The 24,323-nt window shown below is 37.6% G+C and overlaps 1 protein-coding gene across 1 annotated transcript in view; it reads left to right on the forward strand.

The window, feature by feature from the left end:
- Positions 1–3,031: 3,031 nt before the first annotated feature.
- LOC139743875 (N-acetylated-alpha-linked acidic dipeptidase 2-like) overlaps positions 3,032–24,323 on the forward strand; it is a 54,311-nt gene continuing 33,019 nt past the window's right edge. Inside the window, exons 1-4 of the mRNA XM_071654339.1 lie at positions 3,032–3,135; positions 19,168–19,559; positions 20,267–20,407; positions 21,259–21,394. Of these exons, the coding sequence (XP_071510440.1) occupies positions 19,195–19,559; positions 20,267–20,407; positions 21,259–21,394 (642 nt within the window). The 5' untranslated portion in view covers positions 3,032–3,135; positions 19,168–19,194. The remainder of the gene's footprint in view (positions 3,136–19,167; positions 19,560–20,266; positions 20,408–21,258; positions 21,395–24,323) is intronic.

The raw sequence follows: 24,323 nt of genomic DNA on the forward strand, positions 1-24,323 counted from the left end.
GATGCTCGATTCTCCACTCTCCCCCTCCCCCCCCCCCCCCCCCAAAAAAAAATGAAGGAAAAAAAAGACAGTGCAGAAGTTCATTTTGCAAAAATGTGAAGAATTTATGGGAAGATGAGATAGATAACGAATTTGTCTTTGTATAGTCACATTGGTTTGTGCGTTCAGTTCTGGCCCTTTCTTGAATGAAAGAAGTTAGTTTATAGAGAAGGATGAACAGATACAATCCTGATTTGCACATTAACAAAATGCTCTTGATGACCAAACATCTCATTGATTTGACATCATAATTATCTTCGAGATAATTTTGGAACATGCAAAGGGATCTAGGCCCTATCTTGTTTAAGGTTGTCGGGTAAAAGATTCCAGACATTGGAGCCATGATGTTTGAGAGATTTTTTTTTTCTGGTTCACTATAAACGGTTCAATTAGATCAAGTTCAAGTCTTTTCAAGGTGATGATTTTATTTAGATGAACTGCACATTGGGTATAAGACAGAATATTGGAAATATAGGGATTAAAAAGTCATTGAACACAGAAAGAAGTTGTTTGAACATTAATTGTGTGTGTGTGTGTGTGTCGGGTGTGTTGGGGTGTTGGGGTGTATATGTGTGTATGTCATGGTGTATGTGTGGGTGTTTGTGGGTTGGTGGGGATGGGGATTTGATTTGAAGAAGGATAGTTATAAATTGTATGAAAGATATTGGTAGAATTTATTATTTATGATAGATGTAGATTTGTTTTGGTTGGTAGGGGAATTTTTAGAGTTGGTTAGGTTTTTTAATGAAATGATTTTATTCTAGATTTGTATAACGTATTTTTTGTTGCTTTTTATGGATATACCCTTGTGAGTGTGAGTTACATGATTCAGTATAGTCAAAGGATATAGGTTTTGGTATACATGTCAATACTTTCGTCATCTTTCGTAATTAGCATGTTGTACTAAACGCTTATATTATTTCTTTGGAACCTACATCCTACAAGCATTGCTTTTTAGTAGATTCCTCATATTTACACATCATTTTATTACATGTCCTTATACATTTGTGAAATTATGTCTAAAATTGAATGTTGTGTTATACATATCTTACTCCAAAGCCAAATGGAATATGAAACCTGAATATGGAATGTGGAATATGGAACTTGATAAAAAAAAAACAATACTTTCTCGTGAAGAAATTGTCAATAGGGTTGATTTATTATCGAGTTGTTTATGTTGAGAGATGATTTGCAATATAAGTTGACAAAATAATGGATCTATTTGTGTTTTGAATGGCATTCGTATCGCTTATGTTCACGTTATACCCAAAATGGGTTGATTTATGAATGATTTGAATTAAATCAATAAAATATCAAGGAAAAACAAAAAAGTGTGTGTGTGTGTGTGTGTGTGTGTATAGGAAAAATGTTGTTATTAAAGTGTGAATATAAAGGGGGTAGGAGGGAAATGAATAGTACGAGTTCGAAATAATTGCACTGCTCATTTTTGTAAAAGTATAAGTGAGTTTGTTTTGTAGAACCACATTTTTCCCACACAATGGTACAGTGTATAATACAGGGCTGCAGGGATGATTAGGGCATTATGGATGGTAACCGAGCTCTTGAAGCCAAGTAAACTCCAAAATAAAGTTGCTGTTCCTCAGGAGTTCTTACTCTTCGCTATTATTATCATTCTTTATTATACATATTTATCATCATCACGTCACCATAACTATTATCATCATTATCAAGTCGGAATTAGTGCGGAAGGGTTATGGATGATAATAACTGACGAAGTTGATAAATGAAAGAGTATAGGCCCCTATACTCTGAAGACATCAAAACAACATATTATTTTGATTGAATGTATATATAGGCTATACTGACACAATAATAGGCAATCATTAATTGTTTATGATAATGCCCTCATTCGAGATTAATTGAACACACAATTTTCTTTCCTTGCTAAGTAAAATAACTTAGGCCCCTAATGACAATAATAATGATGATAATAACAATAATAATAATAATGATAATAATAATAATGATTATAGTAATAATTATAATAATTATCATAATAATAGTTATGATGATGATAATAACAATAATAATAATAATAATAATAACAACAATAATAATAATGATAATAATAGTGCTAATGATTTGCTATGACATTTCTTTGTGATTACATCGCCTGTAATAGATCATGGACGTAACACTTCATTATAATATTTACGCTAAAGGATTTTAATACGACATCATACATTCTTCACAATCTGAAAAACGACCTTTTGTATTTAGTAGGGGCTGCGCGGCTTCTTGTTTCGTACTCCATTGAAGTAGGTTTCCTATTGTACTCACCAATTTTTTTTAAAGGACGCGCAAGCCAATCAATATTCATGACCCTATTTTACATATGAATTAGAAAGCATAATACACAGTATTCGCAAGTGCATACTGTTTAGACTCGATCTGTATAATGGCCTTGGTTCACACTTTCTCCTTTTCTTCCAGTAAGAACTCATAGTACAATGTATGCTTTGAACAGAAAACCAACAACTTTAAAAAGACACAAACTGTAGGCATATAGAAGTTCATAATCCAGAAAAAACGATCCGACGCTTCGGCGGCGGCGCCACGACTCCACTGCAGGCCTACTGGTTACGCATTACGGTATGACAGACGTACCGATCATTACGTCACACACACGTTTCACTAGACTGTCGCCTACTTTATTTTTATACTACTATGCCTACTACGATCATCATAGCGAAAACATAGCTGCTCGTGAGAATACTAGTAGCTGACAGTGAGAATTTATACACGTACAGTAGGGTGAGACTGAGAGGGGAGGGGTTGTTGCTTCCAATACTACCAGACAGCAGGTGCAAACTTATCAAGTGCGGTACATGCTTTGATGGTCTCATGAGAAAGCACCCATCAAATTCAAATCCGTCGCCACGCTAGATACGACGCGTCAGTGGTGGATAATAAGGCGAGGCTGCTGCGTGTACGTGTGGATGTGTGCTCCACTCGTTTGACTCCTGCATGACATGCGGATCGTGAGCTCTCCACGGACAATAGTTACAGTAGACGAGATGATCTTGTCATAACGGGTGTCCCACATCAAAAAGGACGACTGATCACTTATTGCTTGTAAGTTATGGCATCGTGATGTATTTTGTGTGTATGTGGAATTGTGATGTATCAGCTTAATTGAGAGTGTGATGTGATGATTACATGGTTTCATAATGCGTTGATTTTGTGAGCGGGCCCGGGTGAGCAAGCAGTCTGCTTGTAAACGTGTACCTCCTCGGCAAGGCTCGGGCACGCAGCAGGTGTGCGGCTGGCGCTGAACTCAAGAAACCGCAGGCCCTCGACAATCCACGCAGGATACCTGGGTGTGCCCTGAGCTGCGGCTGCGCTGCTGTAGCTCTTTAATATCACTGTAGTCACAGTCATCCCTTTCCACCACAGGCCTTTCAGTTCTTTATTATTCAACAAGAAGTCGAGTTCAAGATATTTGTACTCATATTTGATGCATTTTGAGATACCCCATGGCCAGTAAGTATGCCCATAAAAAATAATGTGCCTGAGCCAAAGCTGCAGCATGAATTACCAGGTACCTTATCCTACCATAAATGTTTCAGTGACTAATTGTATCCCCCGAACAGAGTTCGGAGGATACTATGGATTTGGCCTTGTATATTCATTAGAATTAGATTTAGACATTCAAACATGTTTTGTTAATGACCCTGAGTCCAAGATTAGATTAGCATTCAGCGACATCATAATTTTCAGGGCATGAGAGTTTTAGAGATAAATCTGATTTCAGACCTTTAGTACTCTGCCCAAAACCTATAGGAGCCTTTTCAGACTTTTTTTCAGACATTTATTTTGCTGTTCGAATGCATAATACATTCACAGGTGTATGCACTGAACATTATTTTTTTCTGGCATAAGTTTCAGACTTTTTAGACTTTCTTCATCTCACAACCCTGCTAAATATCCCTATCTCATTATTACTGTAAAAACTTGAACAGCAGTGGCGCTGTGTAAGTTCAGAAACATATGTGCAGGTGCAGAGTACAAGCTCTATTTTATTGTTGTCCTCTATGAAAAATATGGAGCATTATCTCCGTCACCAAATTACCGTGTAAATTAATTTTGCAAATTTTCTCAGCAATTAACAGGGTGGGAAAAGAAATGTGAAGTTACGAGCTCTGAAAGTGCATTGATTTCTATTGTGAAGTGACAATGTTTTAGTTAGTGATAGAATGTGAAAAATTAGATTTGATTACTGCATACAGTGTGATGTACATTCTGCCTGTGCATGCTGCTCATTGATATCGCATTACAGGAAGTTCACAAGTTAACACAGAAAGTGTGACCCCGCTTGACCTCCACGTGTTGGGATTTGGTGCTGGAGATCAACTAATTAATTATACAATCACTTTTTTGATCTTGTGATATGGAATTCAAATGTTGCTTTTTCTTTTGTTCTATCAATCTTTCATACTTGATTATTCCTTCTCTCTACTTTCACTAATTCATAATCCATCAACCTGTGTAAGTGCAAGATGAGCCAACTAACAATACATCATTTTACTTTTCACTTGATTCAAAATGTATGAGATCTACAAATGTTTGTTTGTGTGTTTGTTTTTATCAAGCTCCTGTTAAAGAGTGTAAATGCTGAGTGACTAGCTGCTGATGATTTTGGACACCAGAATGAGTGTTAAACACCTTTTGTTTAAATGGCAACGATATTTTAGACATGTGTACATAACGTAGAACTGTATTTTAGAGTTTGTGGATAAAATGGATAATCCATGGTTTCTTCATCAAAACGGCTTGCTTTTATTTATTTTGTTGGGGGTCTTTTTCTCTTTCATTTGATATCTTTCCCCATTTGGTTTAAAGACTATGCCATTTGCCAATTACAGAGAGAAATTGAAGATCAAGAAGAATTGCAATGAGTAGTGCGACATTATGAGATCAAGAAATAAACACCACACATCAGTGAAACTGAACACATTTTGGAAAATATATAAAGCTGTATGAAAGAAGTTTACAATTTTCATGCCAACAAATCCTACAATATACTTAGTAGTTTCCATCAGACATTTGTTATCATTGTCACTATCTTAATATTAAAAACCCTGAAACACATCGTTTCTGTGTACATGAATGCTAATAATATAGAGTGGTTTCCAAAGACTCATGTTTGTAAGTTGTATTCAACTACTGCAGTCCTTGATGTTTGACTAAAGTTGTATTAAACCATGGACCCTAAGGGTCCATGATTAAACATTTGTCCACTTCTTACTAGCATTTCAATTGGCTAATTCTATGTGTATGTCTGTAAAGTTATGTGTGCAAAATATTCAGCAGTGGGTATACAATCATGTGAGACAAAGCACATACTGTACGTACAGTTTGTAGCTTTGAGTTATCAAAGTGCTCGCTCTCTCTCCCTCTCTGTGTCTTTCTCTCACTTTCCCTTCTCCAGAGAAAGATATCAGTTTGGGATCTTTTACCTTAAATTCGGATTATCTGGCAGGGGTTAAACCTCGGTCAGTAGCCCTTGACCCTTTTGTTGAAAGTAGTTCAGACGCTGGTTTTGTGTGTGTGGTTCCCTTTTTTTTTTCCTTCACTTGAATAGCCTCAAGTTTTTATGGCAGTAATGGTCATTCAGAATGGCCATCTATAGAGAAGATAATTGCCAGTCATGGAGTCTTATTGCCTCGTTCTCTTTACAAAGTGAGGAAACAATGGATAGAGCATGAGCAAGAGCAAGCCTCTATCACACCACATGCAGTTAACCCATTGAAGACGAACTTACTTTGCTATTACTCGTATAATACGCTTTTCCCATAGACACACTACCGGAGTATACTCGGGATAGTCTTCTGTGGGTTAAAGATGTGGTTTAAACATGTGGATTCTATGAAGTGGGAAGCCTGGCCTGGCTCGGATATATTCCATATTTTCCCCATGTAATGAATCATGTACAGTACACCTTTATCACTGATCTCCATGTACTGTAAAGTATACACACAGCCAAAGAATCTTGACAGGAGTCCAGTGTTACCAGAGACTCCAACTCTCCCGTTTTCGACGGGAGATCTCCCGCCGAAAACCCATTTTTGCAAAATCTCCCGTTCTCCCGTTTGAGATTTAATTTCTCCCGCCCTGGCTCTTTGTCTCCCGTTGGAAAGGATTTCTTACATATATATTTCTATCGTATGTTGACAAAATAAGCCTTAGATAGCACCAGAGAGCATCTAGAACCCTGGGAATTTTGCGCTTTGCACACATCAACTTTGAGTCTCCTGTTTGCTAGGGGTTTCAGGCGGGAGAATCTCCAGATCAGAAGGTACTTTGGGTTGGAGTTTCTGTGTTACCGATGAGTATACGTACGCTTCGATGCACATCATTTTCCCTGACCAGTGCTGTTCACAGCCTTTATACATTGTATGTACCCTGATGAGCAGTGAATGAATTTGGCCACCCATGCTACTGGGTCTTTGAATACCCTTGCCTGTGAAGATGAGATAACCACTACTACAGAGCTGTACAATATGCAGAGCTACCAAGTCTCACGCATTCTGCGTGAGACTCAAGCATTTAGGGGCCATCTCACGATCTCACGCATGGCACCCATTTTTCTCACGCATCGGGTGAAGTCTGCAACTTGGGCCTATAATAATGAGCATAGCTCAAAAAATTAAAGTGATAGGTGCAAATGAAGGTATATTTCCCTTTTGTCTTTCAAGATATGTAAAAAATAGTCACTTAAGTATGCACCTGATCGCACCATTAAGAGCTAAAAATTGAAAAAGCTCCCTACCGTGGGAGGCCACAGGGGTGAAAAACCCCTCCCACACCCTCGCTCGCGCGCACATTCGCATGCCGTAATGCCGAGTCATGAAAATCTCACTCATAAAATTTTGTTGAACTTGGCATCCCTGAATATGTATAGTACTTCAAATACTATTACTTCAATTTCTGCTACTGCTGCTACTACTACTACTACAAATGATACCGTTGTACTACTGTATACGCTATATATTTCGCGTGGGTTTTATTTTCGCGAATTTCGCGAGTCGGGAGCTATTCGCGAAATTAACAACACGCGAAAATATTACCTTCCAAAATGAATCCCTTGCCTTGATGATACGAACATTTCAGTACTAGTATACCATGCCACGGCTTACCGAACAGACCATACTGGCTAAGCTTGTTTACGCACGTCCACGTCTACTTACGAATACTGTAGAGAGCCAATCCATTATCGCAACGGGACCACTCGTCAGAAATCTAGCGCGATGGACTTAACCACTTCAAAAATGTTGAATTCTGACTTACTAGTTCGCAGAGTTTGGTAAGTTTTTTTCATGCAGTGTATAACTAGTATCATTCTTATTTGCTAGTAAGTTGAAAATTCACACTTTCTTTGCCACTTCATATTTTCTCTGGTCCCCCAATCGCGAATTTAACCACTCGCGAAAATGTGTGACAGCGGCAATTCGCGAAAATTTATGTACGCGAAAATTATAGCGTATACAGTACTTGTACTTCATTTCTCTACTACTTCTACTACTACTGCTGCTGTTTTGTACATCTTGTACATTGTATTTCTACTGCATTAAAAACATCATCTACTGTACAGTGACTACCGGTAGGTGTAACAGCCTCCAGTTTGTTTTATTCCCATTTTATCTTTATGATATTGTGTCTAGCAACATTTCTATATGAAAATGTTTGAAATTAATGACCAGTAAAATTGTCAATTGTAGAATAATTACATCATCTGGCACTCCATGGGTGTTGGAAACTAGATCTTAAATGCCACCCACCAATAATATGAGACTCACCTAACAAGTTCTCTTTTCATATCCCTTTTGTTTGGTCAGAGCTGCTCAGACTGATAGCTGTGATTGCCAAGCTTTAAAATTGTCAAATTCACACTGCTTCAACTGAGGGACATTGTGTCATTTCAGAATGAAGTTTCAGCTAGATGTTGTGCAATGTTTGGATTTGCGAGTAGTTTGAAGTTTTGGAAAATAAGGACTTACACTTTTAAATGTGCATCTACCAGAAAGTGACTTGCTCATAAAAACAAGCTCGAGGCTGATGCATATGTGCTTTAACATTATCTTCAAATTGAGCGCAACTTTTGATTTTGTGTCGTCTCTGTGTTATTTGAAATTTACACAATATTCATGGGCATGAGATGGGATTGAGATAATGTATTTAGTTTTTGTATAATGCAAAATGGAGCATAAAATGTTTGAGAAAAGATCTGTCCAATCTAAAAGCAGGTTACAATACATGTACATCATCACCGCACAAACAGCATGCTACTCCAATATCCAAAGTGAAGAACACTGTGATCCTTCTGTCTGACGGAGACCTGTCCAATTAAGAGTCATACTGTGGCCTTTACAAAGAAGAAAGAAAAGTTGGCATGCAAACATTTATTTTGGGTACGCTACAAATACAGTGTATGTTGGGGCTATCACTTCACAGTATATGTACCCAGATAGAAAAGCAATTTAAAGAACCTAAGTACTCTTTGTGTCTTTATCATATACCACTGTTTAAAGCTTGGCTGTTTACTCAGCAATAACACTGTTGACATAGCCCACATCTCCTGTTGTATCATTACATACAATACATGTGCATTGAATAGAAAACAAAACAAAACATAGATTCTTTAAATAATGTAAAGACTGGATCATAGTGCTCAGATTTTAAGCCAATTTGTATGACTTGTAGTACTGTTGTCACAGACAAAACAAAAACATAGTGTGTTATAGTATAGTGATGATCAATGCATAATGTTGCTGCGCTAAATACAACTGTAGCACAATTTGCCCAGTAGAACTATCAATATTCAAACTATTCATCATACATATTTTAGTACTGGTCGAGTGGTATGAATGTGAGTTTCTCTTATCCTTGAAATTTAATCTACGCTGTTGTATGATGTGGACTATAAGGGCATGAACACATATATATGATTCTACATGATCAATTTGATACACTTGACATGCAGTAAATGTTAGAAGCCATCATCCTTGAGATGGTTGGCTTGTGTCATTTGTGGATTCTATTGAGTGGTTTGCTGAGTAAATCTCGGCTGTACAAATAGACAAATTTCGTTTCCTCATTGCTGGAGCGTATTTTTGGTTTCTGAGTGATGCCGTACAATGTATTTTTTTCTCGTCTGTACAGTGTACAATTTGTACCTCTCATGTTACATCAGAATTCCCATAGAGTACCATGGAGTTTGGATTGTAGGTGGAATGTCCATACAATTTCGAATTCATCATATGATAACTGCATTGCAAGGACATCTTTTCCATTGAGGACAGGCTGATTTCGCTACTGAACACACATTTCCCATCTAGACACTCGCCGAGTATGCTTAGGACTTGTCTGCAACGGGTTAATTGATAAATTCAGAATCATTGTGGTGTTGAACGCTGATGTGGGTGGTGCGTGCATGTACCATATTGTGGGTTTATACAAATAGCAGAGCTCCTATTAAATTGGACTACATGTATGTTCATACAATGTACAGTGTATGTGATCGAGTGGAATTCCCCAGGAACCTAGAATGTGTCAGTTTTATCGAGGCTTGCATGTCTCTTGAAAACAACAATGCAGGCACTATACATTAAAGGACAAGTTCACCCTCATAAACATAACAATTGAGAGAATGCAACAATATTAGTAGAACACATCAGTGAAAGTTTGAGGAAAATTGGACAATCGATGCAAAAGTTATGAATTTTTAAAATTTTTGTTTTGGAACCGCTGGATGAGGAGACTACTACAGCTTGTGAGTCATATGCGTACAACAGTATAAAGAAAATATAAAGAAAATTCAACATATTTTCACTTTTTTCGCATAATAAAAGAGCATTTGACTTGCCTCTTTCTAAAGGCAGGGGGAATAATATTACCCATAACATTTGTCGGTAACGAGTCGGGGGAATGTGTACTTTTTTCATAAGATGAAATTTTGTGAAATTCTCTTTATATTGTCCTTATATTGTTGTACGCATGTGACATCTAAGTTTTTCACACACTGCAGTAGTCGGTTACTGCACAAAAACTTCAAAAATTCATAACTTTTGAACGGATTGTCCGATTTTTCTCAAACTTTCAATGATGTGTTCTACTAATATTGCTACATTCTCTCAATCCTTATGTTTATGAAGGTGAACTTGTCCTTTAATATGATGCACTCGAGTGTAAAAATACAATGAATTTGATTCTGCACAGCATGTTGAATTTATGGCTGGGAGTGTTTTTTTTTTTTACTCTACTGGCATTGCCATGTAAATATACTTGTTTTATCGATGATGAGGTTCTGTGTGACCCTAAACATTATATAGCCAGAATATTAGAAACATCATCATTACCAATCCAGTTGGTCAGTTTTCATATTCATTGTATTTTTCCTTAAAACTACATTACAAATTGGAAATCTATTCAATGATGATACATGTATTCATACAGTTGTACCTACTGTATTAAGTGTACTTCAATAGAATAGGAATGTACTTTGCGTGCAATGTTAGTGATACGTGTACATATCAGGGGACCACATGTTCAAACATGGGGTAATTCAAACTTTCTCGTTTGCCAGGAAAAGGCTGTTATAAAGGTAAGAAAAAAATCTGATTTAATTGAGAGCAAAGAGCCAGTCTGAAAATGTACTCCTAAAGCCCCTTTAATCCAGTGTGGTAGGACCACGTCTCCATTCAGGGGTACATTATACATGTTTACACATGTTGCACATACAGTAATTCATGATGCAACAATGGCTGCAATGCACATTGTACATTCCAGCACAAAAATTCCAACAATTGTTGCACTGTCATTGAACAGAGTATGTTGTGAACGCTGTTTTGAATTCAGCCATCAACAGTCTCTGAGCTTAAACAAAAAATACAGCGTAGTTTCTGTCTGATTTTTGGGTCCTCTGTTTGTTCACATTTTAATCCATAAATTGATATGATAAGTGCAGTACTTCCAAGCTTACACCTGTGTACAGACTCTCTCTAGTGCTTTGAAATAGTCAACTCTGGAGCAAAATGGACCCCCCTCTCATCCTAACCCCTCCCCCCCCCCCCCAAAAAAAAAAAAAAATGAAGAAAAAAAAATATATAATCTTGATTGTTGAATATTAGTGTACTTGAGGCTTTGGGTATACATGTACATAAATGATCGACATTCTTTTGCCCCCACACAGTCTGAGTGGGATACGGATGATCAGGACTATTTAAGGAAGTGCACACCTTTCCAAGTGCAAAGTAATTTGTGATGTACATTGTACACTGTATTGTGTGAGAAATGATAATTGGTGTGCACGCTGAGTGAACTTTGAACTGTGGTTGATTTTGATGAAAGTTCAGAATATAATGCACCATATCTTGTAAATTGAGCCATCAGATTATGTTGCAGTTGAGTAAACCTTAGTATCTTGTTGGGTTCTTTTTTTTGTTTTGTTTTTTGTTTTGTTTTCTGTTTTGCATTTTTTTTTTTTTTTTTTTTTTTTTGGGGGGGGGGGGGGGGGGTTTAACCATGCAAGTTTAGTGGTATACTGTATACCGGTACATGTATAATTCCCTGCTTTTTTGGCCTTTAACCAAATACAGTTTGGTTAAATTGTTTGTGTTTTCTTACATATACATGTACATGCCATCTTTATCAAAGTTTCACAAATTTTGTAGAAATTTTATCCAAGTTTGATTCACTAGTAGAATTACTCGTTGAAACACACAAGTGTAGGGTACTTGAATAAAGTACAATTTATGAGGGAAGGTAAAGGTGTATAAAAAGGAAAGCATTAGGAGAGATGGAAAACAGGATAAACAAAAAAAAAAGGAGGTTTCTCCATAATGATTATTCTTGATATTAGCTACACTACATAGTTTCTGTAGGAACAAGTGGCATCAAGGAACTCTAATTATCTTTTAATTTGAAGTGTCAATTACTCGTTAGTTTCCTTTTATGCTGTTTGCTATTAAAGCATTTTTCTTCTCATGTCTTGGCATTATGCCAACATTATTTGCATTATCTCTCCTGTTTGGAAAAAAAAACAGAGCCAAATCTATTCATACTTTATATTCATCTGATCTTTTGTTCTTGCTTGAACTCAACCTCTTTATATGTTATACTTCATGCAGTCCTGAGTATTCCTCCACAAAAGGGTGAAAGATCTGAGTAGTGAAGTTTGTTTGTTTTCAGGCGGTATCCCCAAAGTATTTTTGTATACAATGTCCAGAGGAATTGAGGCCAAAATTCTGCTGTCATGTCTTCAAGAAATTGTTTCTCGTAGCGGGATTATCTTCAAGTTGAGAGCGCATGCTTGAATTACCACCAGGGGCCGCCAGTGTATGGTAAAATGAAGACGATGAGCATTGGTGCATTATATATATCCAATCCTGTCAGTGGTCATGTAGAACCACTTCTCGGATCAGAAGTTTTCACTCTGGAACAGAGGATAGAATGGATGATCGGTCAGTGTGACTGTTGTTTGAGAGAGGGTGAGGATTGTTAAAAGCAGAATTATCTTTCCATGGTGTCGTCTGTTTTCCTTTTTTTTTTCTTTATACTGTGCAAGAAGGTAAATGGTTAAGAAGGTTAGTATGCAGCCCCTCAAATATTAAAGCAGAGTTGTGAAAGTGTGGTTTGAGGGGAGTACCTGTTTGCACCAACCAAAACACAACAGACAATAGGTGTTTCAGGGCCATGAGAACAATAACATGTGGGAAGAGATTAAGGCTACCGCCAATAGGATTTGAAGTTACCTGTAACCTGTAAATGGCACCTTCACTAACTCCGCATTCTCATAAGAATGTCCGTCCATTACGCGGTATACAGTCGACTCCCATTAATTATAAAATCCCCAGGACTGGCAGTTTTCTTTCATTGTATCAAAACTTTGTTATAAGCAAACAAATAAAAACAGTTCAAAAACAAAGAGCGATGATGTTGGGGCCTGAATTTTTACTTCGTTGAATGAACAGGAATTTGGTTATAATGGGTTACAATGTTCATTATATGAGAGTGCACTGTATAATATGTTTTGAACAGTATAGTCGTGCTGACTCTCATAAAGAATTGCTAATTCAAAATAACATGTGCATCTCATTATTATGCAGTTGGTGATGGTGGTTAAGGATTGAAATTAAAAGAGAAATTCCGTGCTGATATAATGTTGCTTTGTATGAAAACAGAAGAATCATAGGAGTACACTGTACATGTAGCTCAGTGAAAATCTCGGTGAACAAAAAATAGACACACACAAAACAAAGTTCTCAATTTTAAAAGTGTAAGGAAGTATGAGACAAATGGGCAACTGTGTGATACATACAGTGTAGGTGTTGAGCAGCTTTCCATTTGTTTTGTATAAAAACAGTAATTTATTATTATTATTATTATTATTATTATTATTATTATTATTATTATTATTATTATTATTATTATTATTATTTATTCGGCAATTCAATATACAATACAAGCTGACATAAAATACAAACAAAAAATCGTATTACATGATATAAAAATTGTGGTGGTTCCAGGTGCATGCTGCTGGTTGCCAGGGGAGGAAAAGGCAAACTTAATCACCGATTTTCATTCTTCAAAATATTTGGGCAGAGACAGAAGTTATCCACTGAGGAGGACACACAAACATATATTGCTCTCATGTAATGAACAATTCTGAATAAAAAAGGCAAATTGAAAATTGGTGACTTTCTGCCTGCAAACAGAATGGATCGAGTGCTGAAAAGCTCAACACCCACAGTGTACACCATAGAGAGTTGCCAAATTTCCTGAGAACTTCAAATCTTTGAGCCAAATACCTTTTTGGGATGTCTGTTCCCCCCCCCCCCCCCCCCCCCAAAAAAAAAAAAAAAAAAAATACTGGTCTACTTCTCTGATATCTTTTTCTAATTCAAAGCAATGTAATATCAAGGAAGACATACCAGGTACCCTTTTGCCATGGCATTGAGCTATCATGTCGAGACAACTGCTTTGATTTATGTACCGTACATGTAGTGAGCTATCACAGATCATGATAATTATGCAAACACTTGATATCCTTCAAGTGGATATAAAAAAGAGACAGTGCATAAAAACACTACAGTGTGACGGCACTTATGAAAATTACGGGTGAATGCCACCTTAACAGATATTTTCAGACTGGCTATGCAGTCTCCGTGTAATTACATGATTTGTAAGCAATCGTTTTTGTAGAGCTGCTTTATACCATCCTACTTGACACTAGGCTGTGGAGAGTTTGTTAGCCCAAGGTTAACTGTTATGGGCCTGACAGTTAAGGGGTACTGTAAAAGGTGACATTTTTGTGATGTGGGCATTTTCGTGCATTTTTGGGGTGACGTGGAATTAGCATGAAATCAAAAGTGCCCGAATAGGATTGCCTATAGATAGTGTAATTGGTAGTTATGATACATGTATGTAATTATTTTCGATCTGTGATAGATCTCAAGGTACATGTACACTCTGTTAGTATTATAGGGAATTATGTTATGTGTCATTTGCATGAAAATTTCTTCATGTTTACTTGTCCTGTAGCATGAGTAAAGTTGAGGTCATGATACGGACCAGTTACCATTTTACCATATGTGATGCCAAAGCCATTTAGGTCTCCGGTATTATGTATGATTTATTACTGTGGCAGCAGTGAGTTGGTTGAAGGGTGCATGCTCAGTTGGTGCATCTGTCTGTGAAATTACAAACACGTACATGAAGCTCATTTTACCCGGCCGAGTGTGAAAAATTACCTTCCGACATGCACAAAATTTTCTGCTTTTACAGCAGCTGGCATAATTGGCTGATGCAAACCACTCCAGACCATGTGAATCCCTGTGTATGGGCATTGTGCTAAAACCATTACACAGATAGTGTACCAATTATCCATGACAACACATAATAGCATGTTCTATGACACCCAGAGACAAAGTGGCAATCAAAAATGACATTGTGCAGTAGTCTCAATGTGTAGTTTGGGTAATTAATGCACTACTGTAACAAACCTTTGTTCATTTGCACTGAAGTGCATGTACAGATGTATACATGTAGTAGGTATAAAGCTGACAGTGTTGTGTGTACAAATTGACAAAATAACCAGGACAATAATGCATCCCTTTTGCATATCATAGACCCACAAACTACAAAACATTGTATTATTGATGCCCAACAGCAAATGTTAAAACTGTGCAACAGCAGAATATATCTGGCATTGAGTAGATGAAAATAAGAATTCTGTATATTAAGGAAATAGAATACTGGTGATAATTTCATGTCTTTGTGTAGTTCATAATATTCTAAGGACATTAATGAGAGACAGTGTAAAAAGTGTTTGTATGCCAAAATATAGATAGTTTGGATTATTTTGTGTTAAAAACAACACCTCGTAACCCAATCCAGCAGAGCATGCCTTCAAGCCAACTACACTGTATGCGCATCCAGATTCTCGGCCATTTGAAAGAATTTCCAATTTCGAATTTCCATACTGTCGGTCAATCATTGTGCTGTCCGTGATGGAATGCATTCTTTGAGGTGTGTTGAAAAGTTGCAGTCAAATGAATGGCTCATGATACCAGTAGGTTTAAATTGCTTATTGCCTTTTTATACAACCGTATTTTATAGTGTATTATGTGTGTGATGTATCACTTGTTGAGTTAGGGCGTCATACAGTGGTATTTTTCCTGTCTGTCTGTTCAGTCAATTGTACAGTTGTACTTCTTCATGCTTGAATACAACTCACAATGGAGCTGGGTCTCTACACGCTATTCTACAATGTGCACCATACAGTGCTGAAGAATTGTGTGTTTATTGAATGAGAAGCAACAAAATGGCAAATTTTCCATTTCCGGAGATTCATTTTCAAGCTTATATTTCTGTTTAATTATTGTTCTAAAATCATTCGAACAGGAAGAGAAGTGCTGTTAAAACCAATATCTGTGCTGCCTTATGAGGACTGTGTTAGGGTGCATTTTCGATCTGTTTTAACTTTTCTCTGTCATAACCAGGCTTCCGAAGTGTGTGTACACATAGTTCAAAATGCAGTTGCCTCTAAACTCATTTTGAAACAGCATTTCAAAACAGTGATTCAAAACACGCAAAAAAGTGTGTTGGTGGCTCAGTTTTCTACCAGCTTTCTGGTCATTTTGTTCATTTCTGTCACATTGTTTCACTGTCAGTATGAAATGCTCTCTTGCATTCATCAGAGTTGAAGTTTCACGCTTGTTTGTGCAGATCAATATCATCATGATATGATTTATACTTACCAAAAATCAGAAAGTTTTTATGCCAGGCAATCTTGTACTGTCACTGTATATTTCTGCCAGAAACAGAGGTTTCATGAATTTGGGCACTAGCTGCCAGCTCTGGTGTAAAAGGGGCCCCTTAATGCTACATGCCAGGAACTGTTAATTAATTTCTAATGCTGAAATGACCTTGAGACAAGAAGTCATGTGACACGCCATGACAGAGACTGCATTCAAGGACGCACAGAGGTACTGTATCTTACCATTACAGTCCACCCCGAGTGTGATTCATCTAAAACATGCTTGAGCATCAGTGATGTTAGGAGAGACATGTTATTAATCATTTCCCAGGTAGGCTGTGTTGTACAATATATTATGTGTGTTCAACATCACATACAACATTTACAATTGTAGTTCTGTACATGTATCAATAATGAATTATGCCATTATCTGTCTTCTTTGATTTACAGCAGAGAGTATAAAATTGGTAAGGTATAAAGGGCGTAATTGTATGTCATATGTTACATTTTTTTCCTGTATTTCTTTTTATGTTTAGTGAGAGTGAATGCTGAAATATTTCAAGAAGAAATATTGGAGGTATATTGCTTTTATGCAATGATATGACATGACAGTACAACGTGAGAGAATCTTTCCCCATCCTGTCTGAAAGGCTGCGTTCACATAGAAGTATACTATTCGGGTATTCGGGCTCGTTTTTCGAGGGCACGCGAATAGCTTGAATCGAACAATAGGATTTCCTCACACCGGTTCACATAAGAGGGCACTATTCGAAAGTACCGAATACCTGCGAAAAGTATAGCAAAGTGGGAATCGAGCTTGTTCGATTTTCTTGCAGCGTATACCGTCTCTCGTTTATGAAATAATGACAATTTTGGTCTGGCTTTGCCCGTTAGCAAATATAAGCATGTAGACTGACATTCTGATGCAGTTTAGAAATTGTTAATAAGATTTGCTGGGATGTAGGAGGAAGAAATCCTCACTGCATGGGATGGTGAGTTGACGGTGTGGGGTGATGGTGTACTGGGTGCCCGAATAGCGAATAGCGAATACCGAATACTTCTATGTGAACGCAGCCTAATGATCGTATGCTCAGTGTGAAAAGGCATCCATAAGGTCCAGTTTGTGACCAACGTGATCAAGTGGAAAGCATCTTTAAAATGTTATCATGACGCTTTTCACAGAAACAGGTGTTGCTTTTCACAGAAACAGGTGTTTGAATTAATAAACCAGCAATGCACATGTACAGTATGTCCATTTTTGTGGTACATATGTGTAGGTCCATGGGTAGAGACACTATGGATCCCGAACTACTCTTTTACAAGTTTGGGAGGGGGATCTGAATGGGATTTTAAGAAAATGCCAGAAATACAGCAAAGGAAGAATTCATTATTAAGAGAGTGAAGGTGTGTAACAGGTTAAGCTACAAGACTGCTAAATTCTAGAGTATCTACATGTATTTAGTATTGAAGGAAGTAGGAAGTATTAAAGACGTGTACGTGTGTGTGTGTGTGTTGTTGTTTTTTGGGGGGAGGTGGGTGGCAAAGAAATTGAACTTGGAACAATTACTTTCTGGAAGGAAGTAGAAACTTTCTCATATTTTTGGTGAAAAGGAAATGGTATGGCTCCGATTTCTTTCAACTTTCATCAGGGTGGACGTTTAGATGCAAATGTTTCTTATCAGGAGTTTGCAATTGAGAGTTCTCCGTTCTGTTCAGGACTTTCATTTGGGGGAACAAATCATGTGGGCATAATAATCTGGAGTTATATAAAATCTTATTTTTTCATTTTAACGTCTAGCTGTGCACTTTTTGCTATTTCTATGTATAATCAAAATCACAGACAGTTAGACCCCGTTTACAGTGCGAGAGTTTCAGTGTAAATGCGCAAAAGGCCAAATGCGAGGCCAAAATTGGCCGCACATTTGGCCACGCTCTGGAGGTGGTCTCCCCCGCGGCCGAGCCGCGGCCGAACCCGGCCTTTTCTCAGTGTAAACGCAAACTGGGCCAAATGCGCGGCCAATTTTAGTCTGGCTTCCAAACCCTCTGCTGTACTATTTCGCTATTTAGGATTCTGTCAATGTAGAAAACTAGTATGGTTTAAGGTGGTTTTGTCCTGCAAAGGATTTTTCCTTCGACAAAGGCCTTTGCCCGAACGGCGACTTCGTTGCCACGGAATTCAGTTGGCAAAGGGTCTGAAAACTAGACAATACCAAATTGCGTTTGTTTACAAGCAGAGTGCCACTACGACAAAATATTGAAAGGTTTGAATCAAAAGCGCGGCCGAGCCCGGCAGTGTAAACGGACAAAATTGCGGGGCTCGGCCGCAGCTCTTCCGTGGCTCGGCCCAGCCCCGCACTGTAAACGGGGTCTATGAGGCTGGCATTCCAGAATACATTCAGATTAGGCCTACCATCTAATCTGAGTGGCATGCACAGGTGAGAATGCGAGCTTTCCTTCCCCATTCCGGTTGTCGTTTGGGAATGCTCGGCTTCAGGGCATAGAGATATGACAGGCATTTCGGAATGAAGCTGAGAATACTTCAACCATGCTGGGCCGACCTTGTTTAATCCCTCTATGGTGTGGCAAAACCAAACAGTACAAAACAGGATTAATTCTCAAGGGTTCACAACCTTTGTCTTCTACAATGCATCCGATCAGCCAAGAGAGAGCCAAGATTCATGAAATTAAAATATGCATGAAAGCTCTCGTCTCTATACTCTTCGTGAAAATTTGACGCTGAAAAATGGCCATCGGCTCCATAATTTGTAAAGATTTCATGCCATGAAAATATTGTGTTTTACAGTAGAAAATGCATATTTCCTATTCCTCTCACTTAAAAAATTATGCAGGTACAGTAGGCATCACATTGAATCACCATGACGATGGATGGAGGCGTGGCAGCATACTCCCGCTTCGCAGAGGAAATGGACATGGACTCGTTGGACCTGAAAGTCCGGGACAATTACGGTTACGGCCGCTGGGCTGCCACCAAGCGCTGGTGTGACTTCCACCGCAAGGCCGTCGGCCTGGTGGCCCTGGTCGTTGCCGTGTTTGTCGTCGGGCTGGTCATTGGACACTTCCTGCATTTCTCGATAGTCCAGCACTGTGACCTCAAGAAGCCCAACAATGCAACGGCCAATGAGTCACTGTCGGAGCCCACAGAGGCACCCACTCCTACCAACCAGTACAGTGCCATGTTGGACAGCATCATCAGCGTAAACTCCCTAGATGCATACCTCAAGTGAGTTATACCCCAGTGTCTCTTTCGCCTGTCTTGTAAGCCTAGGATTAATTTTGGTCTGTTTTTAAAGCAGCCACTCTAATAGAGAGGATTTAGTCATATTTCATATGGATTTCTCATGACTCTTTTTCGTGTAGGAAGCAGCAAAACTCAAATTTTTAAGTGAAAGCATTATGAATTCGTACAAGTGTAATTGATAAGCGTGAGTAACTGAGCCAGTGTAATGAATTGTCTTCAGCTCAATGCTGAATATTCAGTTGGAATAGATTCTTCATAGTGAAACTACCAGTACTCACAGGAATTTATTTTCAACCTGATCCTTTACTATGAACACTGTATGTGGCCGGCTAGTGGTACTGTGGAAAAATATAGCTGCTCTTTCAAATGTTAGTCAAAATCATCAATTGTTAAACAGAAATATAAACACAAGACAATGCTTGTTAGTTACTCTTCATTCAAAGGGAACATGGTTCTAGAATTAAAAAAACAAAACACCACATAACTCTATTATTCTGTGTGATTAACTTATAATGGTTAGTGTAAAGGTGTCAGTCGCAATTAAATTTGATGTAATTCCTACTTTGTTTGATAGATTATTCATTAAATAATTGGTATTGCCTAGCAGATCAGAAAATTGATTTTATTATTGTTTGATATTCTGACAAAAAGAAAAATGTGTTTATATATTTTTTGTCATAAATTTTCAGGTTATTTACCCAGAAACCTCACTACGCAGGATCACCAAACAGCGAGAACATTGTCAATCGTATCAAGAATATATGGCTAGGCTGGGATGGTTTTAAGGTGTACACCAAACAGTATAGTGTACAACTGTCCAGGCCAAACATGTGAGTATATAATTTGAAACACAAAGTGCAAAGCATGGGACTATGAAGAGAGACAGAGCGAGAGAGAGGGGGGGGGGGGGGGGGTCAAATTTGTAAATTTTACAAATGATGCTTATGCATTTCCATTTTGAATTAGCCTTTGTTCTGTTGTTACAATTCATGTTTGTTAGTAAATTGCATCTGATTCAGTGTGCATGCACCATACACTATAAAATAAAAACCAAAACAATATATTTTCATGAAAGAAAATGTTTACTTAATCAAAAGTAGATAGATGTATAGGCAATGATCCAAATATTGGGTAAAATACTGCCCTTGTGGTTTTGATTTTTAACATTTTACTGATGAATCAGACACAATTAAAGACCACTTGACTTTCTCTCATCCAGAAAGCAGGGCAAATGATATACCCTTTAACATAATGAATGTCATTAACAAATCTAGAGAAAAAAATCATTTTATAAGAAAAAAATGATTGTGAATTTCTCTTGATATTTTCTTGATACATTTGTATTGTTGTCCTGTTATGACATGACAAAGTGTCAATCTCTTATTCCGTTGAATAGCAGTGAAGCTTAATTTTTTAAACTTTTCAACAGATTGTCCAATTTTCTACAAACTTGCTGATCTATCCAAAAGACTGATAATGCAGCATTCACTCAATCCACATATATATATATCTTTGGGTGTTATTCCCCTTTTAATTCGTTAAGGACAAGCTGATTTTGCCATAACATGCATTTGCCAGATGAGATACCTGCCTGAGTATACTCGGGACTAGTTTTCAAAGGGTTAAAGATGCGCGATGTTGCCGCCACAACTTTCTTTTTTGTCTGCTCTCCCATACGCAGGACAAACCCAAGTCGACTTGATGTGGTCGTGAGCCCTCCGGGCACGTTTGGGAGCTCAACGTACTATCCTACGGACACCTTGGTTAACGGCACCCTTCCGGGATTTAACCCATACAGTCCAAATGCAGAGATAACTGTAAGTGCGAGACCTTCGCAAAAAAAAAAAGGCTTCCTGATTATTCCTTTTCTTTCTCCCTCTTTCCTCTGTCTTTCTCTCTCTCTCTCTCTCTCTCTCTCTTTATCTATTATTGATAATTCTATGCATGGCTTATATTTGCCTTGCCTCAGAAAATTTTGACAGATTCAAAATAATATTATTTTAACAGATCCACCGATTGGTTGAACTTGTTGGTAGAATTGTATGAATGGTTAGGATTCATTTTATGGGGTTGAAAAGCATAACTGCAAGGTTGCCTTTTATGCTGTTTTTACAAATGTACATTACAATTTTCAAATGTGTGGCTACCGAGCAGCAGCTACAATTGTATCTTAAAGATGTGGCTGCTTGGAGTTTGAATACCAGATTTAACTTTCTTCTTCTTGTGAGCCGAAAATATGCCGGAAATCCTGAATATTGATATAAAGATATTGCGGTATTGTTCCGCAGGAATCATTGTGTTAAACCACCTCCAGTGTGCCTTTTGTGAAAGGGATCGGAGTTCGTGGATGTGTAAACACTCCTTTTGAAAGACCCCAGCATGCATGTCCTCTAGCACCAATTGCAGACTGGCATGTACATGTACAATGTAATACCCTAATGTAACACTTCATGGTTTTCTGATTTCAGTCTTTCATGGACTGTGTATTAAACTATAGGATTGCTTCAGCCCCACAACAAAAATGCTATTGCCTCTGATACTAAATGGAAGGGAAGCAATTAATGGAGTTTTTCAATACCAGACTTCTTTTGGATTACAGGTTTCATTTTGACCGCACCCTGACTTCTTGTAATGGCGGATAATGCTTTCATGTGCTGGCTAATAATTTATAATCTGTCGGTTGTAGTGTTGTAGTGAGACCATAATATTAGAGAAGAGAACAACATGATTTGAACCCGTTGAGGACGAGTCCTGAGTATACTCAGGCAAGCATCTATGGGAAATGTGTGTTGTAGCAAAATCAGTTGGTCCTCAACGGGTTTAGTAGTTGGGTGTTGTCTTGGTTGTTCTACAATTGAAGTGAATAGCCAGGAATACTTGCTAATCACATGATAATGTACATTGTGTTATGTGTAAATGTATAAGTCGTGCTGACGATATAATGTATTATGTTTGACACTAATGCAGTAAATAGGTTATTTCATATTCAACCCCTAAAGATATGAAATTTATGTTGTTTTTTTTTCAGTCTATGTGTTTGTTAGAACAGTCAATACTGCTTTATTTTACACGGAAATGTGATTTAGAAAAATGTATATATGAACATGTAAAAGCCAAACAAGATCTGGGCCTCAGCCCAGGCATAGCTTCCTACGCCTTATGAAGATTATCCACTTTAAATAATTTGGACATGACAGCAGAAAAATTACCAATCAGTCATTTTTCACTTTGACTCTGCACTTTTCATGTGACCCAACTTCTGTCCCAGCAAGTGTAGGAAAACGGAGTAAATGGGAGAGACAAAATACTCTATAAAAGGCAATGATATTTCTTGTTTCGTTTTCTATGTTTGCATTTCTGAAAATGCTGATCAAATACGACATGCAGACAAGTCTCAATCTCCAGTCTTCTCCAAACATGTGCATTTTGAAAATCAGTGAATGCACAAAGACTACCAAAAAAAAAAAAAATCATCATTCAGAAAAACATGAGGCATATTGATGGATGGAGTCTGGGCTCATATTGTACAGATATTTGCTGGTCGTGAAATCAGAGTATAATATGATAATCTGTCTGTATGAAAAGAACGGCTTCTGCATGGGCAGCGAAGCATGCCAGAATTGTAGACGATGTGCAAATTGATGCTTTGTTGCACACGAATGTACATTGTACACACACACACACACACACAGATACACACACAGTAACAATAAGGGCTCAGTGTGCATTATATAGCCACATCGTGCACATGTGAATTCTTCCAGCTCACAATGGCAGCTTCAGTTGTTTCTTTTTCTTGTTTGTCACATTTTGATAAGTCTCATAACCATCATTTTTGGTTTGTTGTTTTTTTTTTGTTTTTTTTTTGGTTTTTTTGTTTTTTTGTTTTTTTGTACTGATATAAATTCAAGTCCAGTTGTCTGTTTTTGTTGTTGTTGCTAGGTACAATGTGTAATGTAAATGCATAATTAGAATTTATGTTGTGAGCAAGAATAAAAGTTAACTCTAACTTTAGTTTGTAGTCACCCATGAGAATGATATAAAAAAGGTTGCACACTTACCAGGTATTTTTTGAAGGCAACCTGTAGATTAAGACGTACACTGTAATTGCAAGTATTTGGGTATCAGTAAAAAGAAGGCAGCTCTGTCGGTAAAATGGCTTGAGACTCCATGACCTATGCCAGGACTTATGGACAGTCACCAGTAACATATTGCAAAGTTATATTTAAAACAGGGAGGTGGAAGGTCTCTTCCACCTCCCTGATCAAAAGAACCTTTGACAATTTTCAGCTCAGACGAGCCTTCAAAAGAGCAGGGCAAGTATTTTTCTCCTTTAGTAACTGTCCTTTCTTTTCTGTTTGCTGACAGCATCTACATGTATACAGGCATCTTTAGAGAGAGGGATTTTTGTGACTATAAGATATTTTAGCTGATAAGTTGAGTTAAATGCAATGATAAATGCAATTGTATTTTGCGGTCCTTGTTAAAGCCACAGGGAGCTACATTGCTCAATTGTAATCCACAGCTTTGAAGGGAATACTACACTCTCATGTAATTTAATCTATGGGATGACATTACAAAAATCTAATGCCCCCTGAGTACTTGAGAATGGGCCAAAGTGGAAGCAATTGAGTCATAATGTTTTAATGCTTTCAAAACACAGTAATGCAATATGTAGGTCATAATTTGAATTTAATCAGATACATTGTAAGATTACCTAGATGATGTCAGATGCCATCCCTTGAC

Source organism: Diadema antillarum, unplaced genomic scaffold (genome assembly GCF_040938485.1).
Source record: "Diadema antillarum isolate AM-2024a unplaced genomic scaffold, OU_Dant_1.0 seq00001117_RagTag, whole genome shotgun sequence".
Classification (NCBI taxonomy): Eukaryota; Metazoa; Echinodermata; class Echinoidea; order Diadematoida; family Diadematidae; genus Diadema; species Diadema antillarum.